At 42.0% G+C, this 24,930-nt stretch overlaps 1 protein-coding gene across 1 annotated transcript in view; it reads left to right on the top strand.

The window, feature by feature from the left end:
* Positions 1 to 24,930, top strand: part of necab2 (N-terminal EF-hand calcium binding protein 2) — a gene marked incomplete at both ends in the record, with an annotated part of 95,167 nt that overhangs the window by 61,607 nt on the left and 8,630 nt on the right. The window contains 2 exons of the mRNA XM_079223210.1: positions 1,215 to 1,294; positions 7,431 to 7,487. Coding sequence (XP_079079336.1) covers positions 1,215 to 1,294; positions 7,431 to 7,487 — 137 coding nt within the window. The remainder of the gene's footprint in view (positions 1 to 1,214; positions 1,295 to 7,430; positions 7,488 to 24,930) is intronic.

Here is a 24,930-nt window from a genome sequence, read left to right as displayed (position 1 = left end):
TGATTATTGTATCAAGGCATTTGTCAGGGTACACTCTAACACACACGTTGTATGCATGGAAATACATCAGGTGAATGAAGAGGAGTCTTCATTGGTTTTCTCATGGAGTTTTTAACGACTGTCCGGACTGGCATTGGTCTCAACCCCTCCGAGTCTTGGTGTTGTCTCTATGTGTTCTCTACTGCAACACTGACCAATATGTCCAAATAAGAAACCGTCATCAACAAAGACAGTACAGAACAAAGGGAATTTTACAGTTCTGTGCAGCAAATTTCACGAGATCAAACTGTGCTGAGGCTGTAGCAACATCGTCCTCGTGAGAGGAGGCACCGTGGTTTACATTCTGCGATCGCTAACGCTCAAACAAACCCTACATTCATCTTTGTTTGTGATTGTCCATTTTTGGGTTGTTGACAGCAATCATAATTCCTTATAATGAATTGATAATAATTTGTTATAATATGTAGTACAAAATGCTACAGGAGGTACCAAATCTGCACCACCAATTAAAACGATTTCAACAGAACTTGATTCAGTCCTGCTTGTATATCTGTTATTCATTATGAAGTATTAAAAAGCCTCAAGGCAAATGCTAGACGTGCCCCTCGCGCTCTGTCTCGCCTCATTGGCCGTCTTTATTGCTACAAAGTAAACATTTTCTGCCAAAGTGAAATTTTACTAAAAGACCCCATGCTAATTACAAAAGAGCCCAGCGTAGTATCTAAAGCTCACAGTGGAATAGGAGAGCACCTCAAAGGAGCCGGCTTCCCATCCATCCCGTTCTTTACTGTCTTTGAACAGTCCAAGTTCCTTCCGATAAACAGATATAATTGCCTATTTATCAGCCTCTTTGGAACTCCCACTTTTCATGAAATATTCATGATGAAACGGAAATGAAAACAGAAAGATGAAGAGGAAAAAGCAAAGATAATGGAGTACTGTGTGGTACGAGTCTCCATGTACTTGCGCAGTACCTGCTCGGTGCGGCTCCTCCTGTGGGCAGTTTGTCAACTATAAGAATAAGGCCACCATCTGTGGCACCACCTCTGGTCCAAAAGGCTAATACCTTATTTGATTTCAATATGTATGTTTGATTAAATGTAATCCAGCTGCTTTAACTCTAGTCACGACCCAGAAACCAGCAGTGCAAGTTAGTGTATATTCACACTTTGTGCGTTCGGTGTGTCTAGATCGTGTGCGTTTGTGTGTTGCAGGTGCAGTAGAGGTGAGGAAAGAAGGCCTGGACAGTCAGATCAACCGCCTGGCTGAACTGATTGGACGACTGGAGAATAAGGTAAGAACACGCACTCACTTGGACTTGCTTTGGTCACTTGTGAAGATATGTCGTTGGCTTAGCATTAATTCCCTTGAAGCTCACCATAACCATAACCACGACACAGCCAACCATAACCGTAATCAGAGCCCAATGTCTTAAAGGCCAAGGCCGGAAATATTCAATACTTTTCTATTTGTCAACAAAAAGAAGAAAAAAGCAATGATTTGATTCTGTTGGCAAGTATTATCTTTGTATCCAAATCATGATGTATAGTGCCATAAATCCTCCATCGTTGTCCAAAATCAATTGAAACACATCAGTGAGACACAATAAAAAAACATGTTCATTGACATAAAACCCCTTTAATCAAAAGTTACAGTTGAGAACATTTCAAGCAAGAAAACTGTCCCTTTTTTTACCAGGTTGGTTGGTGTAATTATTTTTTAGAGGTCCTGAAAGGGTAAGTCTAAGGTAATTCAAAAAAATCATTCCATCATACTATTGGAAAAGTATTGAGAGACAGACTAACAAGTCGTTTTATTGAATTTGTTGAGAATAAGTAAAAGAACTGGACATATTCTTTAACACTAATAATGTCACGCTTTACTCAATCACAAAATGATTGGTACAAGCACACTGACATTCATCAGAGACATTTGCACTTTGCAAATTATAGAATATGATTGTACTGGTGCAGTGTGAGTAAAAGGATTAGATGTTCTGCAGAGAATAAATTACATCAATTCTGATAAAAAATTGAATTAGACCAGACCCGAGACGAAGCGACTCTGTTGCACTTTTGGTTGCTCCTTGTATTTTTAGCTGCACTCATCCTTTCGGCGGCCAGCGCTGCTCTATCAACTACAGACAGCAGCACGCCAGGGATCTTTCCTCACGCTAATCTTCTTTTAACCAAGTTGTCAGCAGGTTGAGGATTTGTATATCGGAGACTTTACATTGGCCAAACTGGACAATGCCACAGCAGCGCACTGAATTTAAAGGTCTGCAGGGGAGAGGAGAAAAGGACAAATGTAGAATATTAAAGAAGCAGCGGGTCTGATAAGGAGTTAACACACAATACATGATGGAGAGGAAAGGGTGGAGGTAGGGAGTGGATGAAGAAAGAGACAGAGGAGGCAATAAAGGCCTTTTGTCCAAACTATTGCTCGTTGTCTTTTCTCTTACCTGCTCCTCTTTGTAGCAGTTCTCGTCCCGTGAGCCTCCTCATCCTCCTCCCTCCCTGCCACCATTGTGACATCTGTCACCTCATCCCTCCCCTCTTTCTCCTCTCCTTCCTCCCCCTCCCTATTTGTCCCTCCGTTCCCCTGCATTGCCTGTGCCCCGTCCAGTACTGAACATGTTAAGGCTAATGGAGCCCCGGCAGATTCGGCTGTCTTTGGGAGAGTGGAACCACTACAGCAGAAAGAGCTAAGAATAACTAAACACAATGTACTGCCAGGGGCGAGGGGAGGAGGGGGGAGGAGGGAGGGGGCAACCACAGAAAGAAAATACAGTATGAGGGGAAGAGGAAGACAGAAGGGACGGACTTCATGTCAGGTTTTGTACACGGCCCGTTTAGAATCGACCTCCGGCCCTTTGGCCCCGGATGCTAATTTGATAATCTTCTAACAAACAGTTCAGTAGAATAGCTTCACTCAGTCGAGTGACCTCGATTGTAGAAGAGGTGATTGAAACGCCTTCCACCAAATAATTGTTCAATAATCACCTGTGACCCTGAAGCCCCCCTGAGAGCCCATTACTCCACTCACACTGACTGTCGCCTCATGGATGACTAAACACAGTCAAGTCTGATCTTTACCCTGTTAGACAGGAGTGAAGGCAGGATCTCTGTTTGAATTGTTTATTTAAGTTGTTTTCTCTTTGTTGTTTTTTTTTTTATGGTGAGCAACGAGTTAGTAATAAAATTGGAGCTTGAAAATTGAACGGCAGAGATGACGGTGACGGCGCTTTAATTTCTCCGTTCTTTTCCCATCCCATCAACGAGGCAAATTTAAAGAGACAAGTCAGTGATAGTCAAGTCAGCTCCCGACATTGTCCTAAATAACCAGAAAACAATTGTACACCTTTATCAATGACTAACAACGAAACAGGAATGTATTCGAGTAAAATGAAAGATTAGTCACAAAGCTTTAGATTAAAGCACACACGTTACATTGTAATTATTTAGTAGCAATAAGATACTTACTGGGTACATATGGTACGAAAAGCAAGAGAATAACTACTTTGTGTTTAAGTATTTTGACATTAATTGTACATATTAGTAATAATTACAATGAGGATTAATTACCTTATTTTATTATTGAATAACAGAATTGCAAAAATGGATCAAAGTTAAAAGTCCCAATATTCCATTGAAATCACTCCTGGTGTCATTTATACGTACATTTTTAGTCGTATTTAATCATTATTATTGCAATGCACATTATTGTTGTTGCAGGGGATCAAAACACGAGGCAAAGCCCAGACAGAAGGGTGCGCCTCTATCACCGGAGAGATACTCAGCATACAGATTGTGAACAATACAAGGAGCCAATATGCATACACTTCCACTCACTGACTTCTAAAGTGTGAACAGAAGTTGTTCGGGAGTTTCAAGTTCAAAAGGCACGAACACCAGATTTACAGTCGGGAAAAATGGGCTGTGATTAATTCACAGACATGTTCTGGTCGGGTCTGACCTCGCAGTCTGTTAGTCCATCCACTAACAAGTGTGATGTCTTGGTTTCCCTGGCAACTCTGCACCCTAAATCCCCTCGACATCTGTGTCCCTGGTTTTTCTCCTACAATTTCTTTTTATATTATAGTTTTAATTAGTGAGCTTGAGATGTGCTGGTAGGTGGACAGTTTCATTTTCACTCTGAGCCAGGCGAGCTGCTTCTCATCTTTATGCTGTTTCTAATCTTTATGCTGTTTCTAATCTTTATGCTAAGCTAAAATAACTGTATCTGTATCTGTATATTATACTACAGACATGTAACTCTTAGCATGAAAGAAAATAGTATCATTTCCGAAAAGATTCTTTTAATTAAGCTCTAATATTAATCGTTTTGACTTTTAGGTTTTTGAAAGACACAGGACTAAGATAGCTGTGAGAGACTAATGTCACATAAAGACTAATATTGGGCATTATATTGTGAAATGTACAGAAGGAATGATCAACTACAATATGACTGCTAATGACCCCCACATGTCTTGAGTGTAGATTCAGAGCTTTTTTAAAGATAACATTTCAGTTAATGGTCAAAGTAAAAAAAAAAGTCTTCCACCATCCTGCTAAAAATGAGCCTCAATGATTATTTCAGTCATGAATGCAGATATAAAAATAATGTTTTGTTCTTTCCAAATGTAAAAAACATCCAAGAAGGAAAATAAAGTGGCTCTTTTTTTAATACATTATCCTGTCATGCTTTTATTTTTGAGGTCTCACATGGCAGAGATTATTTTCCACATTTTCTTTTTTGAAAAGAAGAAATTACTCTCAAAATGACCCGTCCAGTGACAACACATAATAGCACAAAACCCTTTTCATTGTAAAGAAAATAGGTCACCAAACGTTTATGTTGGAGCGTGTTTTTTTTAGGGGGGGGGCAAAATAATCAGAACTAAAGAAAAGCAAATGAAAAGACATTTTTTCCCGCTGGATTGCATTTTTATCAAAGCACAAAATGTCTTTGAGGAGGCGTATTGGATGTGGCTTTGTCTTCGCCTCTCCGCCCGGCCCGGTATTACCTGCGTGGACCTCAGTATTAAGACAGTAGGCGACTCTGGATGAGGAAATGATATTATCACACTGCGTCAGAGTGAATCAGGAATTGTTTACTGACTGAATAATAAGGCGGCTCCACGCTGTGAGCGATGCGGTGCCTCACGAGATGAAAATAGTCGGTGCCCTGTGTCGGTACCGCTGCTCTGTGATATCTCTCTGCAAATCCTGTTCCCTGCAAACCGTCCTCAAAGTGGCAAATTCCTGTTGCCTCTTGTTGCTTTCGGTCTGACTTTCAGATTCCCCCCGCCGGCTCCTTCCTCGCTCCCCTGGGAGTTTTGTTTGTTCTCTTGGATACAAAGCATCACTATTTATTGCTCTCTGCATGCCACAGATGATACAAATGTGTTTCTCACCTGGAAAAAAAAAGATCTCTCTCAGGATGATAGAATTTGATTGTAGCTGCACATCGGGTGTTGGTGTCACCGAGGCTGAATGCTGACAAGCAAAGTGAGACGCCTTTTTTTCTTCTTTGATAACTTTAACCACACTGTGCGGTAATGGAAAACATTGAAGCTTGTTTGTGTTTTTTTTGTGTGTGCAGTGGTGTCTTGTCTCTTATTCACACATTAGGTGTGCAAAGCATTCGGACGGCAGCTTCTCTTTTTAGCCGGTGCTGACCGACGCTGTCACAGGTTAAAGTGACAAAGGTCGCCGGCTGCAGAAAGGTCTTATCAGCTGATGCTCTTTAGCGAAACAATTTTGTTTTTGTTGGTTTGCGGGTCGTTCGCCGGCCAAAGATTGTTTATGAGGTAAAAAGGAGCATCACTCCTTTACACGGCTATCAGTATCAACAGTATATCAGTATTGACACATATTAAATGGCCCAAAACATTTTCTTTATTGACACATATTAAATGGCCCAAAACAGATAAAAGTACATCTTTTTTATTGACACAAATTAAAGGGCCCAAAACAAATTGATCTGGAGATACCTAGCTTTTAGTATTCAGTGAATACAAATTTTACTAACATATTAGCCATACCAATTGTATAAATCCATACTATGCCAATGTGGTTCCCCAATCAGTGAATGTCGGTTTAAAAGGATGCATACCATTACAAATTGTATCAATTTCTATTGGGCAAACTATTTTATAATAAATAAATGGTTTCAATGTAAAGGTTGTGCACACGGCACCTTCCCTTCTAGTTCAGCCGGGGCCAAGCTGTGTCACATTGAGCTAAGATCTTTCATCCTGGAACACAGTATGTTTCCTGTATAACTTTGACAGTAAGAGAGTGTGTGTGTGTGTGTGTGTGTGTGTGTGTGTGTGTGTGTGTGTGTGTGTGTGTGTGTGCGTGTGTGTGTGTGTGTGTGTGTGTGCGTGCGTTTCCCTTGCCGTTCGGTATTATTCTCAGTTGCCCTGCGAGCGATGCGGACCCTCTTCATTCACAGTGGCAACAGTGATGCTCATCAGTCACCTTGATGACAAGGCACCTGCAGCGCTCCCCGTGATTTATTAGAACAGGTTTATGTAACTCTGACTCACAGACACGGAGCGCGGAGGAGACAACTAGAAATCAATGTCTCATCATCTTCAGTCCTCACAAACGTACACAGAAGGCTTCACTGGGGTCTCGTCTCGTTTGAGGAGACTATTGGAGCTTAACTATTAATTGTGTCACTTAAGTCTTGAATGGGAATAATTGACCGTTCATAAAAACATCTCCCCTGAAGTATGGGGGTCTCATGAGAGAATAACACATCATCTCTGGAGTTGTTCTATTTTAGCCTTTCCAAAAAAAAGAGCTAAAGTGTAAGGAATGGATTCTATCTGCTCGAACATTGACTTTTAACTCAATCTTCAAGCCCTCCTGTGCATACATAAGACCATTTTATAGTCCTCTTGTTTTAAAATGTGTCAAAAATGTTCAACCAAAAATGGACTTTCAACCTGCGCTAAGCTCGACAGGCATAGCAACCGTAGCTAAGGAGGGGTGGAGCTTAGCAAAAGGCAATTTAGTTTTTGAGGACATTACTACGTCCCTTTTATTTGACCAAACAAGCTTATGGAAAGTGGATTCATCCCCATCAGCTACAGCTCCTACATTGTGATGATTTGGCCTTTCAGGGTTCTTGTATGTTTCAGTCTTTCATGGTGACGTAAATCATTCTGTTTCATTCTGGGCTTCTCTTCCCAGCATGCATCCCTCTCCTCTCCGTCCCCTCCTCCCATATTGCCTGCTGAACTTTATCTACCATCCTAAACAGACATCCCGCCCCTTGTCTCATGTCCCGTGTCCACTAATACCTCTCGCTTGTGAATGACCAATGTCCGCGTCCAGCTTTGCCTGTACTAGTTGCTGTCGTTGGTCTTGTTGATTGACATGTTGCTGCTGTTGTTGTTGTTGTGCTTCTCCTTGCAGACCGTCTGGTTTGATCTGCACCAGAGGCTAACAGACACAGATGGTACTACCAGCGCAGTAAGTAGACACAAAAGAAATCAGCATTGTACATGACACTGCAACACACGGCCCCAGGTGCAGCATCACTTACTGCTGCCCAACAACTGCCAACCAGCGCTGCAGCAGTAGCTCAGGCCGAGTGCTACAAGGCCGAGACATGACTGTGATGTAATTAACGTGGGACGGCGCTTCAACACGACCTGCGACGTCCAAAAATAATCCAGGTCTCCGAGCCTGTCCCTGTGGGCGCCGATCTTTTGAATGATTTCCCAGGAAAGGCGCTTGTTTTGTTTTGTTGTCTAGACCAGAAGAGTTTATAGAAACTGAGTATTCCTGCGGAAGAATTAATAGTCATATCATCCAATATCTAACACCCACAGAGAAAATAGCATATCAGCTTTCCTAGAAACATACTGCAAATTTAGTTGTGTGCGATATTCTCTGTGATAACGATCAGTGAATCATAAGAAAAGCCGCGTGGGCTTTTTTTCTTTTCAGGCTGTTTTAGAATTGAATCATAAATCAGAACATTTTCACTTCCAGAAGCTAAACTATTTGACACCGTTTTCAGATATTGTTTCCCCCGAAACCGATATCACACACTTACACCTGTGTGCCTGCAGTGAAGTAGAGATAATAGTGTGAGAGTGCCACAAATACAGCCAAAATGGTGTCTTACAGATCTAAATGCCTGCAGGAAAAAAAGCCACGAGCAACGTGTATCTTAGATAGAACACAGATTTATTGTATTCACGTGCACTTTACACAAAAACCTCTCCAACACAAAGAAGATACTTAAGATGAGAAAAGTAACTGCACTAAAGAGAACTCGGGGGTGTCTGTCATATATGTTGGAGAGCAGTTACATTGATTCTTGCTCATGGAACTGGCATCGGTAGGGACGTCCCTCAACCACAAGGTTAGCGGTTCGATCCCTGGCTCCTTCTGTCCGTATGTTGAAGTGTGAATATATATATATATATATATATATATATATAAATATATATATATATATATATATATTTATATATATATATATATATTTATATATATATATATATATATATATTTATATAAAGTTGCAGTACATTTACAACAGAACAACTGACAAATTGATCTCTTTATACATGAAGAATCGACACCAGCCGAAAGCATAACACTCATGATTTGCCACTAACTCTGTGTGGAGCACAAAGACAGAAATAAGCAGACGCATCCTATCCATCATAATTGTCGCGCTGTGTATGCATGATTTAGTTTTGTAGATTTAAATCACTGAGGACCTGGTCACAAGGCTCATTTCCAGTACCGCTGTCAGCTATATTAATAGTAATAGTAATAGTAAATATATAAAAACGAGCACTAAATTGAAATCTGCACATCGACACTCTTCAATGGAAAGAAACGGCAAAGAAGGGCCTCTTTTGTGCCACACCAGCAAGGTTCTCCAACAATGCCAGAGCAACTTTTATTACAAGCGTCCATTACTCTCCGCTGTGGATATTTCTAGCACACCTATCTTTAATTCAAAATCAAAATGGAGGTGTGCTTCAAAATAAAGGATAACATTTAAATAAACTGTCATATGAGCAGTTCTGTGAAGCTGCAACTGAGAGGTTGATGTTCAATATCTCAGTTTTGCCAGTTAGCTTCCTAGCTTGCTAGTTAGCTATATGTTTGAAGGGTTCTGGTTCTGCCCAACCTTGTGGTGATGCTGGAGGAAGTCAAGGGATAACCAAAGTTTAGTCTGGGCCAAAATAGTGGACCAACCGACCCACATCGTCTTCCTGAGAGCCATGCGTAGAGCCTAGAGTGGCTAAAAGTCAGGGAATACATTCGGCTCCAGATCTGTATCACAAGGAGTTAAAAAATCCGATCTTTTTGTGCCTGCAGGAAACCAGCGTAATAATCACCTATTTCACATTTATCCACAGCGGTCGGGCCACTTATGGCTCCCCATTAGCAGCAAGCAGTGAGAACCTTGACAAAATTGTCCAGTTGTCATGGGCACCGACACAGAAAGGTTTTCATAAGAGAGATTGCTTGCATGCAAGAGAGAGAGAAAGTGAGACTTTTCAAGTTGTGATTTGCCTTTTAATAAAAGGCATGTCAAAGAAATCCCTTAACCACCCAAAGAGGGTCACGCTTGAAAGCAAGATGACGAGGAACAGGCGGTACTTCAAAAAACATTGAAATGGATAATAGGAACCAGTACAAAAATAATGGACTTTAAACTAGGAAAGCTTCTGTCTGACAGAAAATGACCACCATAAAACACTTGGAGATTGCTTTTACGTGTGATCCACAACCACGGTGTCCTTTATAATTTTACTTCAGCTTGCCTTGCTTGAAACTTCCGTGACATCATCTTCAACCGGACATTAGCTGAATCCTTTCAATGGCAACTAAACAGAGCATCTAAACTTTGTCATTTGTACGACGCAGTATAGTTTTGCTTTAAAAACTGGGTTAAGTGGCCCTCTGCGGTGAGCTCTTGGCTATTGGACCGTCACTCTGACGGAGGACCGCTCCAGGCACATAACATCTCCTCGGTTTCCCTCGCTCACCTCATAGCCGATCTGCCTCTACACTATCTGCCATCCAATCCAAGAATACCCTTAAAATGATCTTTTATTAGACGCAGAAATGTCCCACAATACCACAAAAGCCACCATTGAACTCCACAGGAGAAAGGGGATTTTGTTGACCATTATTCATTCAATTTCCACTTCTATGAAAAACGAGAAAGAGATGAAAAGTCAAAAGAAAACATTGCGTATGAATCAGCAACCACCGGAGCACAAATGTTTCATTGAAAGAGGGGACTCGCCCGCTGCATTAGCAGCCCGGTGAATGTCGGGTTCAGGATTTATAAGCACAAAGACACAGCTGTTTATGAAATGGTTGGCTGTTGTGATCATTAGTTATCTTCTTTTTTCTGTGAAACAGCTTCTCCGTTACTATTTCAACACAAATCACCGTTTTGGAGGCAACAAATATTTCCTCGAAAAAACTGCCTCTTGTAAATTGCGCGCACCGTAATAAATCCAACGAAACGCTCAAGCGTTGTTGTTTTTTTCTTCTTCTTTTTGCATTTATTGAAGGCACACTTAATCACAGACTGCTTCCAGGCTGCTGTGCCATCTGTATGAACAATATGTTGCTGAAATCAAGTGAAAAAGGTTCATAAATCTAGTCTTTTATTCCTAAACTTGTATTCCTAAGTAACTAAACCAGAACGACATCCGTCTTTCACCGTCCGTGTGTCTCATCACACCTTGAGCTTACTGCTCCTCAGTAAACTTCCCGTCTCCTGCTTCCAAACACATCACTTTTAACAAAGTCATGCTCCCCTTCACCTTTACATAATTTCCCCATTCCTCCAACGGCTCAATCCCTCCCCCTGACCTTCCATTCTCCAGCAGATGAAAGATTCCATCGTGATTACCTGTCATCTTCTCTCCCTTTCAGTCCTCTGTCAAAGCAATCATCCTCCGTCTCTGCACAAAGACGCCTCGTGAGTCACTTCGCCACACGGGATGATCATAATAATAATAAGCTCATATGCTGCATGAGAGATACAGAGATACTTTAAAACTGCAGTCGCTGAGCTGAATTGGCGAGCGCATTTTATTCGCAGTGGACACTTGTGAGCAGTGAGCGGCAGGCCGACTATGATTTCTGTCCTGTGAAGTAGGTAAATCAATCACATGCACTGTGTCTTGTCTTGTCCTTTGATCCTCTGGAGGCACATCAGAAAAGGGGAGAGGAGCATTAAAAGGTAATATAGCTGTGCTATATGGAATGCTAAATAAATGTGAGAGGTGAATATGATATATGGTCAGATTACAGAGTAATAAAGAGATATAATAGAAGATGAAGAAAAGGGAATCAGAAAAAGGAAAGGCCAAAGGGACACGAGCATGTTTCACTTTCTGAGAAAGGATGTTTTTAATACAGAGGATGTTGTTTTCTCTCAACAGCACAAATCTATCAGATATGTCATGTCCTTGGTGTTCCATCCAATGCATCTTTGCACTGCTGTTGAATCGAAATGAAACACAAAATTAAGTAGAAGGCACTCAGCACAGAGGACAAACCCACACCAACGCTCAACTGTTTTCCTTCTTGCAAAGCTGCAGCCTCCGAATTATTGTCTGTCTCCCGGGTTCGATCGTCTAAGAAAATATCACATAAATGCACCGATGTTCAACAGCTGACCTAGATATTGCAGACGTCCCCACTAGCACAGGCGTTACACCGAGACTAAGAGGCTACGGCCGCAGTGGTAAGTTGCGTGAGGCTCCACATGCAACTCCCTCAAGGTCTCGGCTGTTTATTGTGCTGAACTCTCCCGGAAACTCGACACCTCGCAGACTGTATTCACCGTCTTAGCTTGGCATGTTAGCGTGCTACAATTTGCCAAATATCGCTGAACACAAAGTACAACTGAGGCTGTCGGATGGACATTAGTTCTGCAGGTATTCGGTCATAAAGCGACTGCACATTTTGACCAGTGGTGCGAGAAGAAAAATGAAAGAATCACTAAAGTTAAGAGAGGGGACATGAATGCTGGAACCAAAATGATCATGGCAGTCCATTTATTAGCTGTGAACAGAATTCACTAAATAAAACATGTCCACCTCATGGTGGTGCTAGAAGGAGGTTTACAGGACCTGAAAATGAAAGCTGAATAAAATGGGCTCAGGAAAGAAAAGATGTCAGTTAAGAGCGCAAATTCCTACTAATGAGTAAGAGGTACTGCATATGGCTCGAATGTTTAATGTATGCTCCGATAAGTTGTATGATAAACGGAACAGACGGTTGGGAGGCGAGCGGAGAAAGGGAAGTTCACAGAGACAACCGGGACGCTCTGAATGCCCTTATGAAAAATGAATCAAGAGGCTATAAATATGGATATTACCGTATCAGCAGGTCATGCACTCTACAGCAGCTCTCGCTCAGATGGGTCTGCTCTTTGAATTATCCATAATTCTCCAACAACACCAGTGCTGACTCAGACAAGATGAAGACAAAGTGTGAATTTATGATATACGGCACATTTCATCCATCGAAAGGGCTCAATTTATAATCTAAGAACGTTTATTTTTAAGATAGCTTTGCTTTGTAAATTTTGAGGCAGACGAGTGATAACCACTCACGTCTGTACGTGTAATACAAAACTACAGCCAGCAGTCGGAGAGCGAAGCTTAAAGAAACTGGAAGACAGTTTACTCAGTCCAACGGGAAAAACAAAAAAAGAGTGGCTTTGGCAAGAAAGCGCACATAAAGTGAATTTCCTGTCCAGTTTTCCTTGAAGCTGAAGGCAGGACATGGTTATTTTAGCTCAGTACATGGAAAGGTCCCGAAAGCATCCGTGTGGCTTTGTGAAGCCTGCAGATGTTCTCCGCTGAGCAGTTGATTTAAGCTGCTTTGCATAAGAGCACATCAGTGGTAAAGATGTTTGTGTTGAGGGGCGACCCTCCACCTCCATTTCCTCCATTCACGTCCTCCTCCTCTCACTGTTTTCTTCAAACCTCAACGTGACCGCCACTCTCCTTTAACTGTAATTCAGCTCCATATTAGCCTTTTCTTCCTCCCCCCAACTCACAAAACATGTTCCCTGAAATGACCCGAGCTATATTCACGGGGTATTGAAATTCATCGAGGAAATGATCGCCCATTTTGAGCATTCTCAGTTTTCGTCACGTTCAATGCTTCAAACGGAGCAGACCGAGCGGAAAAGTGAAACAGTCGCCATTTTACACACATGGATAACGTTGTGAATTGAACCAACTTTGGTTTCAGAAAAGATCCTGGTTTGGGTAGAAATATGTCCGTTCCGCAGCAGAAGTAAACGTTTTCATCAAAAATAATCACTTGAGTAGAAAAAGATTTGCTAGAGTAGCGAGTAACTCAAGAAATATGGAAAAAAAACACAAATTCATGAGCAGATCGTGTGGATAATAGCCCGTATTATGTAAAAAAAAGTAAATGTATAGAGTGTCCTTAAACTTTGACCATTCCAGTATTGATTTCCCAACTCTCAGATCACATCCCGGTCTCTACACTCGACTTCCGACTATGTAAAAGAGGTGGATGAATCGGTCTCTTATCCGTCTGAAACTGGGTCCGTATCAGACGACTTATTTAACTCAACTGATTTCAGACCAGCGTTCACAATCAGAGGCCGCCGCACAGCACGCCGTTAATGTGTCGTTGAATATTAGCCGCTGCAGGCTGGGAACCGCCAGCCGGACCGCATTGTTGTGGCTGAGCTTTCAGAACAGAGCTCCTGGGACAGCAAGTCTCTGATTTCGTGAAATTAAGAAAAATATAGATCATAACCGGTCTTATATTTTAATCTGCTTCATGATACAAAACACAACGTTTTATCGAGTTTTATCCGTGTATTTATACAAAATCAAATGTATAGCTAAATGTATAGCCTTAACCAAACCAAAATGGTAAATAATAATAACAACTTTTTGAGCAATGCTGTGTTAATTCTGGACAAACACTAGCATTTACAATGCGTGACATAAGAGATATCACTTCTAAAGATATACATTTCCATTTCACAACTATAAGGGAGATTTTCAAAATTGTAATCCATAGCACCTTTAGCTGAAGCGCACATAATCCTGTAACACTTTTATTATTAGAAACCCTGCAGCGATGTAGCACTTTCCAATGTATTCCTTATCAACAAAGCTGTGTGTTGCTCCCAGAGGGAGGCCGCCTCTCCCCTCCCCCCCCGGGAGGTCAGAGGTGTCGGGGAGAGTTCACCATCCTCCTTTCCTCCTGCCTCCTGAGCTGTGGGACTGAGTACTGTGATAAATTCTGTTGAATTTACGACCAATCACTGTTCCCCTCAATAGTTCAAGTGCTCCTCTGCCAGATGCTTTTTTCACGTACGGTGTCATAAATATAGACATAAATGCTGCCAAAGCTTCATCCTCTGCCATGACATGACACTGAAACATCAATCTGATTTCAATAAGGAATCATTTCTCAAACGGTTTGTGTCTTCATTCTACGCTTTGACATAACTTTAAAATATTGACAGTAATGCCTATTCCCATTCAAACTCAGCGAAGCCATAAACCGACAGACTGCCGGGACCAGTGTGGCTATTTTTGTGAATCATTGCACAGAGTATCGTCCTTGAATGGAAAGGCGGATATAGTTTATTCCTCTGTGCCACAGAGCTCCATTGGTGTCAAAACACTATTAAAAACACAACAGTTGCACTCTGTGACAAGACTTATTTATGACGAACATGATCACGGCAGCTTATTTTGAGGACACCCCCATCACTTATGCTCTGCCTAAAATACTCACTAATTCAATAATTAATCCGCCGCTGAAAATAGTCCCCAGCAAACGCTTTTCTTTTTTCTTCTTCTGACATGAGATTTGTGGACATTAAGACAAATTATAGAAACAGAAAGGTGAATTCAGTAGAGTGCCGAAGTCCAGCAGGCGTGTGTGCAATAATCACTGAACACAACCCACAGCTGGCTCCGTAATCCGGAAGCATGTGGTTCACAAAAGGCCGGCCGGTTGGTGAGACGAGTCTGATGAGATAAGGAGATTCTTTTCAGCGCCTCTTGTCTCGGTGCCATCGGAGGGTGGCACTTGTTCCCTGAACGGCCCCAATCCCCTGGTGACTGTTCTTGGCGCTGGAAACATTCTCTGTAAATTCAATAACCGCTCCGATGTGCATTAATCAACCACAACCCTCCCTCTCTCTCTCTCTCTCTCTCTCTCTCTGTCTCTCTCTCTCTCTCTCTCTGTTTGTTTCTCCTCCCGACCTGCTTCCCCTCTTTTTCTGCTGCAACACATTTAGCCCACTTTTGCCTGCAAAACTGACAGCTTGCTCGATGTGTGTGTGTGTGTGTGTGTGTGTGTGCCTCTCTTCTTCAACTCTATATGTTTTAGCTTAGCCGTTATTGCCTCCCCTCTCTCTTTAATCGACGTCGTTGACCATGTTGTCGCACCACTTACCGAACTGTACAGAAAGTCCTTGTTCCTTCATTTATCGTTCGTTTCCAAATGAAGCCATGTTTTTTTTTCTTCTTCTTCTTCTTCTTTATCTGCAACAACAGCCTTTATGTAATGATCCATATTTCATATTAATAAAGCTAAAACATTCAGCTCCCTTTTGCACAACTAACAAGAATGAATTTAGAAGACTTTGGTGAATGCAACCGAAGGTCAGAGGGAATAAAAGCAACAACAAGAGAACAAAGCAAGAGAGGAGGAGGAGGGAAAGCCTTGACACGCACCAACATAAACACAGTACAATGTCAGCTATTTCTGTTGCAGTCGGTGCCTTTAATCGTCTATTGGAGTCTTGGCAGCTTTATTTCACTCACCAGGGCGGGTATGGCTCAATGGATGTGAATCACAATGTCGATATAACTAAGGTGCTTTGGACAATAGAAAGAGAGAGAGCGAGAGAGAGAGAGAGAGAGGGAGAGAGGGAGAGAGGGATAGAGTCGGGTAGTTAGAGCAGCGAGGCAGATTTATAGATCCAGAGAGGCAGAAAGTGAATGGAAGCGGGAGACGGAGCTCCCGAACAGGGAATGCAGAGAAGCTCGGGGACGTAATGGATCATTTTCATACAAACACAAGAGAACTTTATGTGAGCAGTGCAAGCTTTCCTGATCGCTTCCTATTACATCTTATATTGGGAGCCGTAGTATTTTGTCCGTGTTATGGCAGGACCTTTTGAATAGGGTTTTAGAAACTTCAGCATTTTGAGTGACGTCTATGCTTTGCCTATGTATATCGGCAAGTGCTATTTTACATCCTCTGAACGCAGAGTTTATTTAAATGTTTGTATCTGGAGCATCCAGTCCAGAAGCGTACTCCTAGCTGCTGCTCCGTCACTGTGGGCGCTCCCTGGTGGGATTTACTCTCACCGTCAGAGGGGGGAGACAAATGTTCTTCACTCCAGCTTTAACTATACTGTCGTATTATTGTTTCCTTAGTTGTGTGCACCCGCTTTACTGCGCTGTTCTCCTGATGTATTTTTGGTTTGAGAGCACTCCACTCCTGCACTCCCCACTGAAAACGCAGTATAACAGTATAGCATAAGGCATATATATATATATATATATATATATATATATATATATATATATATATATATATATATATATATATATATATAGTAGAGTCAGCGATCTTAGTGATGTCTCTTTCAGGGCAACATCTATATCTAAAGTTTGCAGTTAACATAAAGCACCATACACTACTGGTCAAACCAGACATAATAAGGCCGCACAGCAAAACTTCTGATGGTATTAAGTTGACCAATGGAGCATGTTATTGCTTATGAATCCAATTTCTCATTTCTAAGATCTCACTTTTAGACCACAGGGAGACATTGTCTATTATGAGCATCAGTCCCAAACTTCAGTTTCATGCTCAGGTCATTTGTTCGCTTAAAACCTCATGTTTTGGGGTCAACTTTTCGTGACTTTTGTTTTTCCTCTCGCACCAAACTGCTCTCTCACGCATAAGAAACCAGCACCTGGTTCAGGAGATAGCTTCCTTGTTAAAAAATCAAATCATATCATTCTCTTGTAGCAAGACAAAGAGAGCATGACAAAGCAGGTGTACCTCTGGTGAGCAGCCATACAGGCAGGTTGCGTCAGTGGATCTCAGAGATACGAGCGTATGACTGTGAGTGAGAGAGTATCACAGGCAGAGAAACAGACATGAAGCATTAGAGAGAATGTGTTAGTCGGGCGGAGACAGATAAAAAGATTGAGCGGAGGTGGCGGCATGAAGAAAAAAAAGAAAAAATAAATTGTCCTTGGTAATATTTCTGCCGTTATTGCATTCTCACGACATCAGTGGCAGCTGCCAATTCCATGCTGTCTTCTTTTTGAAGTTTGCAAAACTAGACGGCACCTCAGCAATTCACTGCAAATACTAAGACACCATTACGCGCCCTTGAATGCAAAAATAATTGGCACTGCATGTTTCGAGGAGCACGTTAAGCATTGTGTTACAATTTCCTCCAGAAGCTTTTTTGGATGCCTATTTTGTATGCAACGAATTTGTGCAGGTAAAGAATTCATCTCTGTAATCACCCTATAAATAGCAGTGTGTCTGAAGAGATTTGTTGTTGTTTAAAAATGAATGAGCGACCCTGTAGTCCTGCAGCGCAGTCGTATGTTACGAAGCCTCAACGTGTTCAGTGCAGCCATTCACCCGACTTTCATCAGGCAAGTTGGCCCATTCATGATTGCCGCAAAGGTCTCAGAGATGGAATTTGAATACTCATGATAACATCTGGGAGCCGCACACCACAACCACAGTCTGGCTCCATTAACTGCTGTAATTGGAGGTTCGAGTTACACTTAATTTGTTTTGTTGTTGATGTATTTACTGTTTTTTTTCTAAGATCTGATTGCTGTTTCTGCGCACCACTTCCCAGATACCACAGGACTGTCATTTACTTGTGATTTCCTTTCCTTTGTGATTCCCATCCATTCACACCCACAACACTGACTCCAATGGTTCAGATTCACTGTTCAACCTCATTTCCACCTGCAGCAGGCAGCTGTTGTTAGTTCTAAAATAATAAACCCACTATGCACTGCAGACAGATCACGTTAGGGATGTAGCTGGTGAACACAGTGACAGCAGTTTGCAGCTAAAGTACCACACATTTCCCTCAGAGCTGGTGGAGACCAAAGCAGAGCTAACGTTTGGATTTTGAGAAACTCAACCCTGAATGAATTTGATTGTTGCTTAATATCTGCAAGATGTGTACAGCTAAATTGCTTGCTAACGTAAATGGCCATGTACAGCGCTTTTCTAGTCTTCCGACCACTCAAAGCGCTTTAACACTACATGACATCATTCACCCATTCACACACTGATGGGAGGAGCTACCATGCAATGTGCCACCTGCCCATCGGGACTAGCTAACATTCACACACCGTAGGCTCAGCTACGGGAGCAATTTGGGGTTAAGTGTCTTGCCCAAGAACACATCGACATGGGCTAGCGAGGCCAGGGATCGAACCACCAATTGAAGGATGACCCTGCGCACCACTGAGCCACAGTCGCCCAACTCTTTGGGCAAAACATCTTTTACAAGCCTACAATTTGACAAATGGGTTTTTCGGGTTTTTCTTTGGTAGTTCTGACCTAAAGTGACAAAAAAAAAAGATTACGGCAGCTTTGAATATCTATTTCATGTCAGATAACATGACTTTTTGTAGTCTTTGGAATATCTCACAGCTTCTTATTAAAGTCCAGTTTAATGTCCAGTTTGTCTCAGATGATTTCAACGAGCGATTGTCTCTGCTGACTCATGGTGAAGTAGAAACGTACCACATATATTGTGGTATAGATAACTGGTGCATTGTCTTACAATCTTACAACCAATCACAATCATCTGAAAGCATACTCATTCTCTTGTTACATACTTACTACTTTAAACCAACTTACTAGTAGTCCACTAGTTATTTTTATAATCAGATCCATTAAGAAAAGAACAACCTAGTTTGGAAAGGTGCCGCAGGCCCAAAGGGATGACAACCACTGTTGTACTGTACGTGTACTGCTGCTCATTGTAAGGTATTTATTCCTCTCCCACTGCTGCAGAGAGCAGGCCGGGGTACTGTAAACCAACTGTAGTCACCCATCTGTTATTGCAGCCCAAGGAGAAATATGCTAATGTACCCTGAATTAATGAGGGGGTTCTTTCTTCTGTTTGAATAAATGAGGGATTCCTTGAGCACCGAGCAAGAAGGAGGAAGAGGGGGAGAGAGAGTAAAAGTAGGAGGATAGGGAAAAGAGACGGGGACGGTGAAGGAGGAGGAGGAGAAGGAAGAATGAGTAGGAGAGAGGAGATGTGTAAGGAAGGAAATGAGATGAGAGAAAAAGGGATAGTGGGAGATTGTGGGAGGGAAAGAAGAAGAAGCAAGACGCTGCAGAGTCTTGAGACGTCAAAAACAAGTTGGGTGAGGGAGGCCTCGGGAAAAGATGGAAAGAGGAAGTGTGTGGGGAGATGAGGGGTCGATAATGAGAAGAGGTGTGAGAAGAAGACCTGCATGTGGTATTTCCCAGTTCCCATGGTAACGCTAGACTGATACCCCCGCTCCGTCTCTCTCGACAACATATTCATATATCTTTCTGCTACTCCCATTCCCATACCCAGCGGGATCACAGTCCACACTAAAGTATGCTAAACACACACACACACACACACACATGCTTAACACATATATGACATTATGTGTCCTTGATAGATGGCGATGATCGCTGCATATTTTACACAGTTGTCAGTGCTCATGGGTTTGCATGCATACTATACTGTATGTGACGAGAGAGAGAGAGAGAGAGAGAGAGAGAGAGAGAGAGAGAGAGAGGATGACGTACATTTTTAAACACTTTCAGATCACTTACATTTGCCAGTGCATCTCCTGTGTAGGACATGAAGCTTTTGGTGGATTGTCCCACCGAGGGTGAGATTTCGGCCTTTGGTGCCCCCAGTGATTGTATGTAAAATGACTCTGCATGCGACATTTTTGAAATCTAATACTTATTTACTATTTATACTAAGTTTACCCGTAACATTGACTCTGTTCTGCGTTCCAACTGCATAGTATTTGACTTTGTCAAATGAGATGTCCACTAGATTTGCAAGAATTTCGGAGTACGTGACGACCTCACTGAAGATACTGAACCTCCCCAGAATGCATTGCGTCTCTTCAGACCGTTCAATAGCGGACTGCAAGGCAAACGGTTTAACACTTGCATTATGTATATATAATTAAAAATGATGGCGAGTTTTAATGTGAAATGAAGATTAAAAGCACGGGAGCTCACTTCTATAATGTGCTGTCGAACACGTATTTAAGATAATATGTAAAAATATGAATTTCCCTTTAAAGAATACTGGAAAATAGGAAATTGAGTGGAACAGGAAGGTAGCTCAGACCAGTAATGCCATGATCGATACAGTAATGTGATGCAGAGAACACATATTGCTTGAGTATACTTGTGTGAACAAACTGCTGGTAATGGCCTACTTCATTATTCATTTAGCAGGCAGTATGCAGTACATACTAATTGAATACGTAGTAAGCAGTACATTAGCATGCAATTGCGATCGCAGCATAGACTGCACTAATTTCCCACTGCCGTTGAAACCATCGCAGTGCCGTCAGTATGATTTAAAGGAAGCTACAGACACACACAACCTGTCCACATGGTGGATTTCCAAGACAAAAAGCTCCAACACTGATCGAGAGTTGACCAACGTTGGTGCTGTCGATGAGGTCCATGTGTCGGGTTAGAGCTCTATAAGTAGCAGCCTCTCACAGATCCTCACTAGGTGGCCTTGACACCGGTGCAGTGGGGTGGCGGAGGGTTAGAAGAGGACGAAGCTGCAAAGTGGCATAAACTGCAATGACAGCAGCTGGAAATAAAACTGACGAGTTGGTGTTCAGCTAAGATGCCCAGTGGATGTTAGGGAAGCCTGTGCGCCGAACCCAGTGACTTCGTCAGATAGCAGTTGAGAGGTAGAGCCTCAATGCGAACACATCGTAGGCTTGTCCTTAAAGCTTTGCTTCATTTAAAACAACTTTTCTCCAATATATCGATCTTTATTCCCCAAATGTTTCAGTCTGAGAATCAAAATGTCACGTCACGTTTTGAGCATCTTTAGTGTAGAATTTCAAAATGATTGCTTGCAAAACTCTGCATACTCTTCTTGTGACAATATTGTTCCGACAAATCATAATTATAATAATGTTGTTTAATAATTTAATGTTGACAGGATTCAGCTCTAGTTGGCAGCAACAGCAGAACAAGTCCTTTTTATTTTCCTAATAGATAAAAACAAGGTTGACCAATTCTGATGGAGCCACAGCAAATCAATATTATTTATGCAAGCTTATGAACAAGGCTCCATGAATCTTTATGACTCTGTGATAGCCGTTTGTCCAGCCGAACGGACGTGTGGAGTTAATAGTGTCCTATAAAAACACACACACACACACACACACATTGTCTTCCTCTACGTGTGCAGGAAGAAGCACTTTGATAAATGTTCTTGCTGACAGATGCCGGCAGAGCGAGCATGTCCATTACATCATGTTTATTGAAGGCTCAATGCTGTGCTTAAACCATATAAAGAAGTGAGCCGCAGACCTCTGACAGGAGCATGTGCTTACTTTAAAACTGGTGGGCATTTGGGGAAATTCCCAACATACACACTGCACCACTGCCACACACTGACTCTATCTGATCTCAGATGTCCTACATTTGGCAGGATCTCAGGGAGGGGGTTTACACATTGCTGCCTTCAATCTGTCACGGGCGAAAATGTGTGATTTCATTCGACAGAAACGACTCGAGACTCAACTTGAACGTGTCTGTCAGCCGAGACATTGTCTTTAAAACAGCACATCAAATCCAAACTATTCATGACCACTTCCTGTATTTTGTCACAGGCTCCTCAAAATAAGGTGTATATTCTGTATTAAACTATTTTATGGTGGTATGTAGTTCTTTTTTTTCGTGAGGTTTGCCTGGATGGTCTGTTTTGTGTGAAAGAAAGACGAAGGTTCACGTGGCCCGTTTCCTTCATGGCGGTACCGTTGATGCTGACCGTCGACAGAGAGGTGTGCAGTGCGGTGCGAACGGAGCCAGAGAGTTTGTTGTCACCTCTGCAGGGCCGCAGTGGCAGAGGGGAGCAGATGTAATCGTACTGATTCGGTCAGGGAGGCAGAATGGTGGGGATTAGATTAGCAGGGGCTGCTGGGCAATGTAGTGTTTCTAATTGAGTTGGGTGGGAGGACGTCTGTGTGTTCCGTGTGTGCGTTCGCGGACTGTACAGCAGTTTATAAGCCTGCCAGGTACGATCAATTTTACGGGCAACATGTGTCTTTACAGACAAGCAGCCAGGTGCAGATGAATGTTGCAGTATGGCGTTTTCATGACACGAATGAAAGTAAATGGCAGCAGATGAACTGCGATGTCAAGCCAATAAAAACCGGCAATCAAAGTGGCACTCAAGCACAAGTGGATGCAGATGTGTTGAATACTTAGAGCACTGCATGTGAACAAGCCGCAAAAGCTGCACTTATATCTGCTAAATATGGAGAGCGCTCTCATTGGGATGTTTTACAACAAGCTATTTCCAGTTGCACAACAGCTGCACCATCTGATGTGTAATATTTGTCCCGATAATTGCAACAACACTTCCTGCATCTGAAGTCATTGACAGAATTTTAAAGAGTGTTCAGGAAAATTTGGGGACAAGGGTAAAAAAGATTAAAACAGAACCAGACAGTGGTGAAAAAACAGCCGCCAAGCGGGGTCACCAACGGAGTAACCACAGAGAGAGCAGTAGGGCTTTCCATACAGATAAATAGGATTTAATCACATATGTATTCTAGAGGGAACCTGGGATGGAATAATTGGAAGAGGATTAGTGTTGGGTAGAATGGGTTAGGCAAGGTAAAATAAAGTATGAAGAGAGGAAGCCATTGCAAGTCAAATTGATTAATTTGACAAATGCAGAACACGTGGCTACGAAGCAAATGTTTAAGGCAGAATGCAATAAAACAAACCTTTCAGCTCAGTCAAAAACAATCATGAGGATTTATGTTGCATTTCTAGGTTTCATTTCTGCTTCAACTTTATATATTTTCCCACAAAGTCTGACAAAGGCTCAAGTCTTGGCCCCATTTTATTCAATTTGTATCTGGTACCTCTTGGGCACTATCACACTGTGTCCTACAACACCCTTACGCAGATGACACCCAGTCGTATGTCTCACTTAGTCGTAAGGATTGATTAATAGAACGATTTTCATGGCTTCTACAACTGAATGCTGATAAGTTCTGGTAATTTGTCCTGATCACATTTCAATCAGTAATCAGCAGCAGCCTTCATTTCCTCTCGCCTCGACGACTGCAGCTCATTGTTTACTTGTCTTAATGATGCCCGTCTATAAATGCTGCAGAATGCAACAGGAAGACTTCTATCAAACACTTATAGAGATCATGTCTCTCCGGTCTGAGTAGAGTTGCATTGGCGCCATAATCATTGTTAGAATTAAATTCATGATTATGTGGTGTACTATTAAACCCTCTGTAGTTCGTCTTTACTTAACATTTCAAATAATTTAACCCATTTTTCTTGACCGAGACCCATCAAATCTGACAACCCATTGTTAAATTCAAAGTTCTACTGTCCAGGCTTTTAGCTCTAAAACAGTAGAACTAAGTCCTCCTCAGCTGAGTCACTGGCACGTTTTAAAATACCTTTAAAAGCCCTCTTGTATAGACTTTGTACAGACTTTACTTTTCACAAATGGAGGCCTCCCGAGGATTGTAAAGTCATTACAGACACTGTTGCAAAACACTGTTAGGAAAAAGGAAGATGCCATGGCAGGATAAGAGAAAGTAGGTGTGACTAGAAAGTCAATTCTAACAGTTAAAAAGTCACCTGCAGGAAAGAATTGGACCAACAACATATATATTTATATAAATGTGTATGTAACGGAATGAGATTTTCCGAGGATTGATATTCCAACACGCAGCTGTGTATGTGTGAATGTGTATTACTGAAGTCTCAGTGAGACACTGCTGGAGTTATCTAGGTCAGAACAGATGCATTTTTAATTGTACTGTATTGAGCTGTATACAGTAACGATGGAACAGAAAAAGCTAAAAAAAAAAAAAAGCAGCTAATCTCTTCTGATCAAAACCAATGCAGCTGCACATCTTTGGTTCTTCTTCTTGTTATAAATTAGATTCATACAAATAATTGCAAATGATCCTCCCGGCTCTAACTGCACAGCACCACTCCAACACACACACACACACACACACACACACACACACACACACACACACACACAGATACACACACCTTTCACACGCTGAAGCTTCTGTCACATACTGGGTCACTGGGAAGGGAGCTACTGTGCTTTACATAAAGGTATGATATGTCTATTATTTCTTCTCAGGCAGAAAAGCACAAAGGTCGCTGGAGATATTATAGTTACATCATATGCGTCTTAGACTAGTGGCTCCCCAGGCAGTGTCCATCAAAACATTCATAAAGTCTGTGTGCGATTATGAAATGTTTTGCTTTTTCCCACACAAGAATTCAGCAACAGAGAAACGTAGCCGTGGGGGATGCACAATACTTACACCACAGATGAATAAAAGATTGTCAGTTGTATCACAAAGCCCCTGGTCACTGCAGATGCTATCATAAAGCGGCTGTGGGACCTAGATAACAGAAAGTAATCTTCACACGCAACTATAATACTCTGGCGGATAGAAAAATGATAACGCTAACGATGACAGCTAATATTTACCATCTTTCCAATTCAAATACAGGGCTCTCAAGTGTCACGCATTGAGCGTGACTGTCACACATTTCGGTCTTAAGTCACGCCCTCCCGCCA

This window comes from Taurulus bubalis, assembly GCF_910589615.1.
Source record: "Taurulus bubalis genome assembly, chromosome: 9".
Lineage (NCBI taxonomy): Eukaryota > Metazoa > Chordata > Actinopteri > Perciformes > Cottidae > Taurulus > Taurulus bubalis.
Note: the sequence above shows the minus strand (reverse complement) of the source record. Positions and strands in the feature narration are given on the sequence as shown.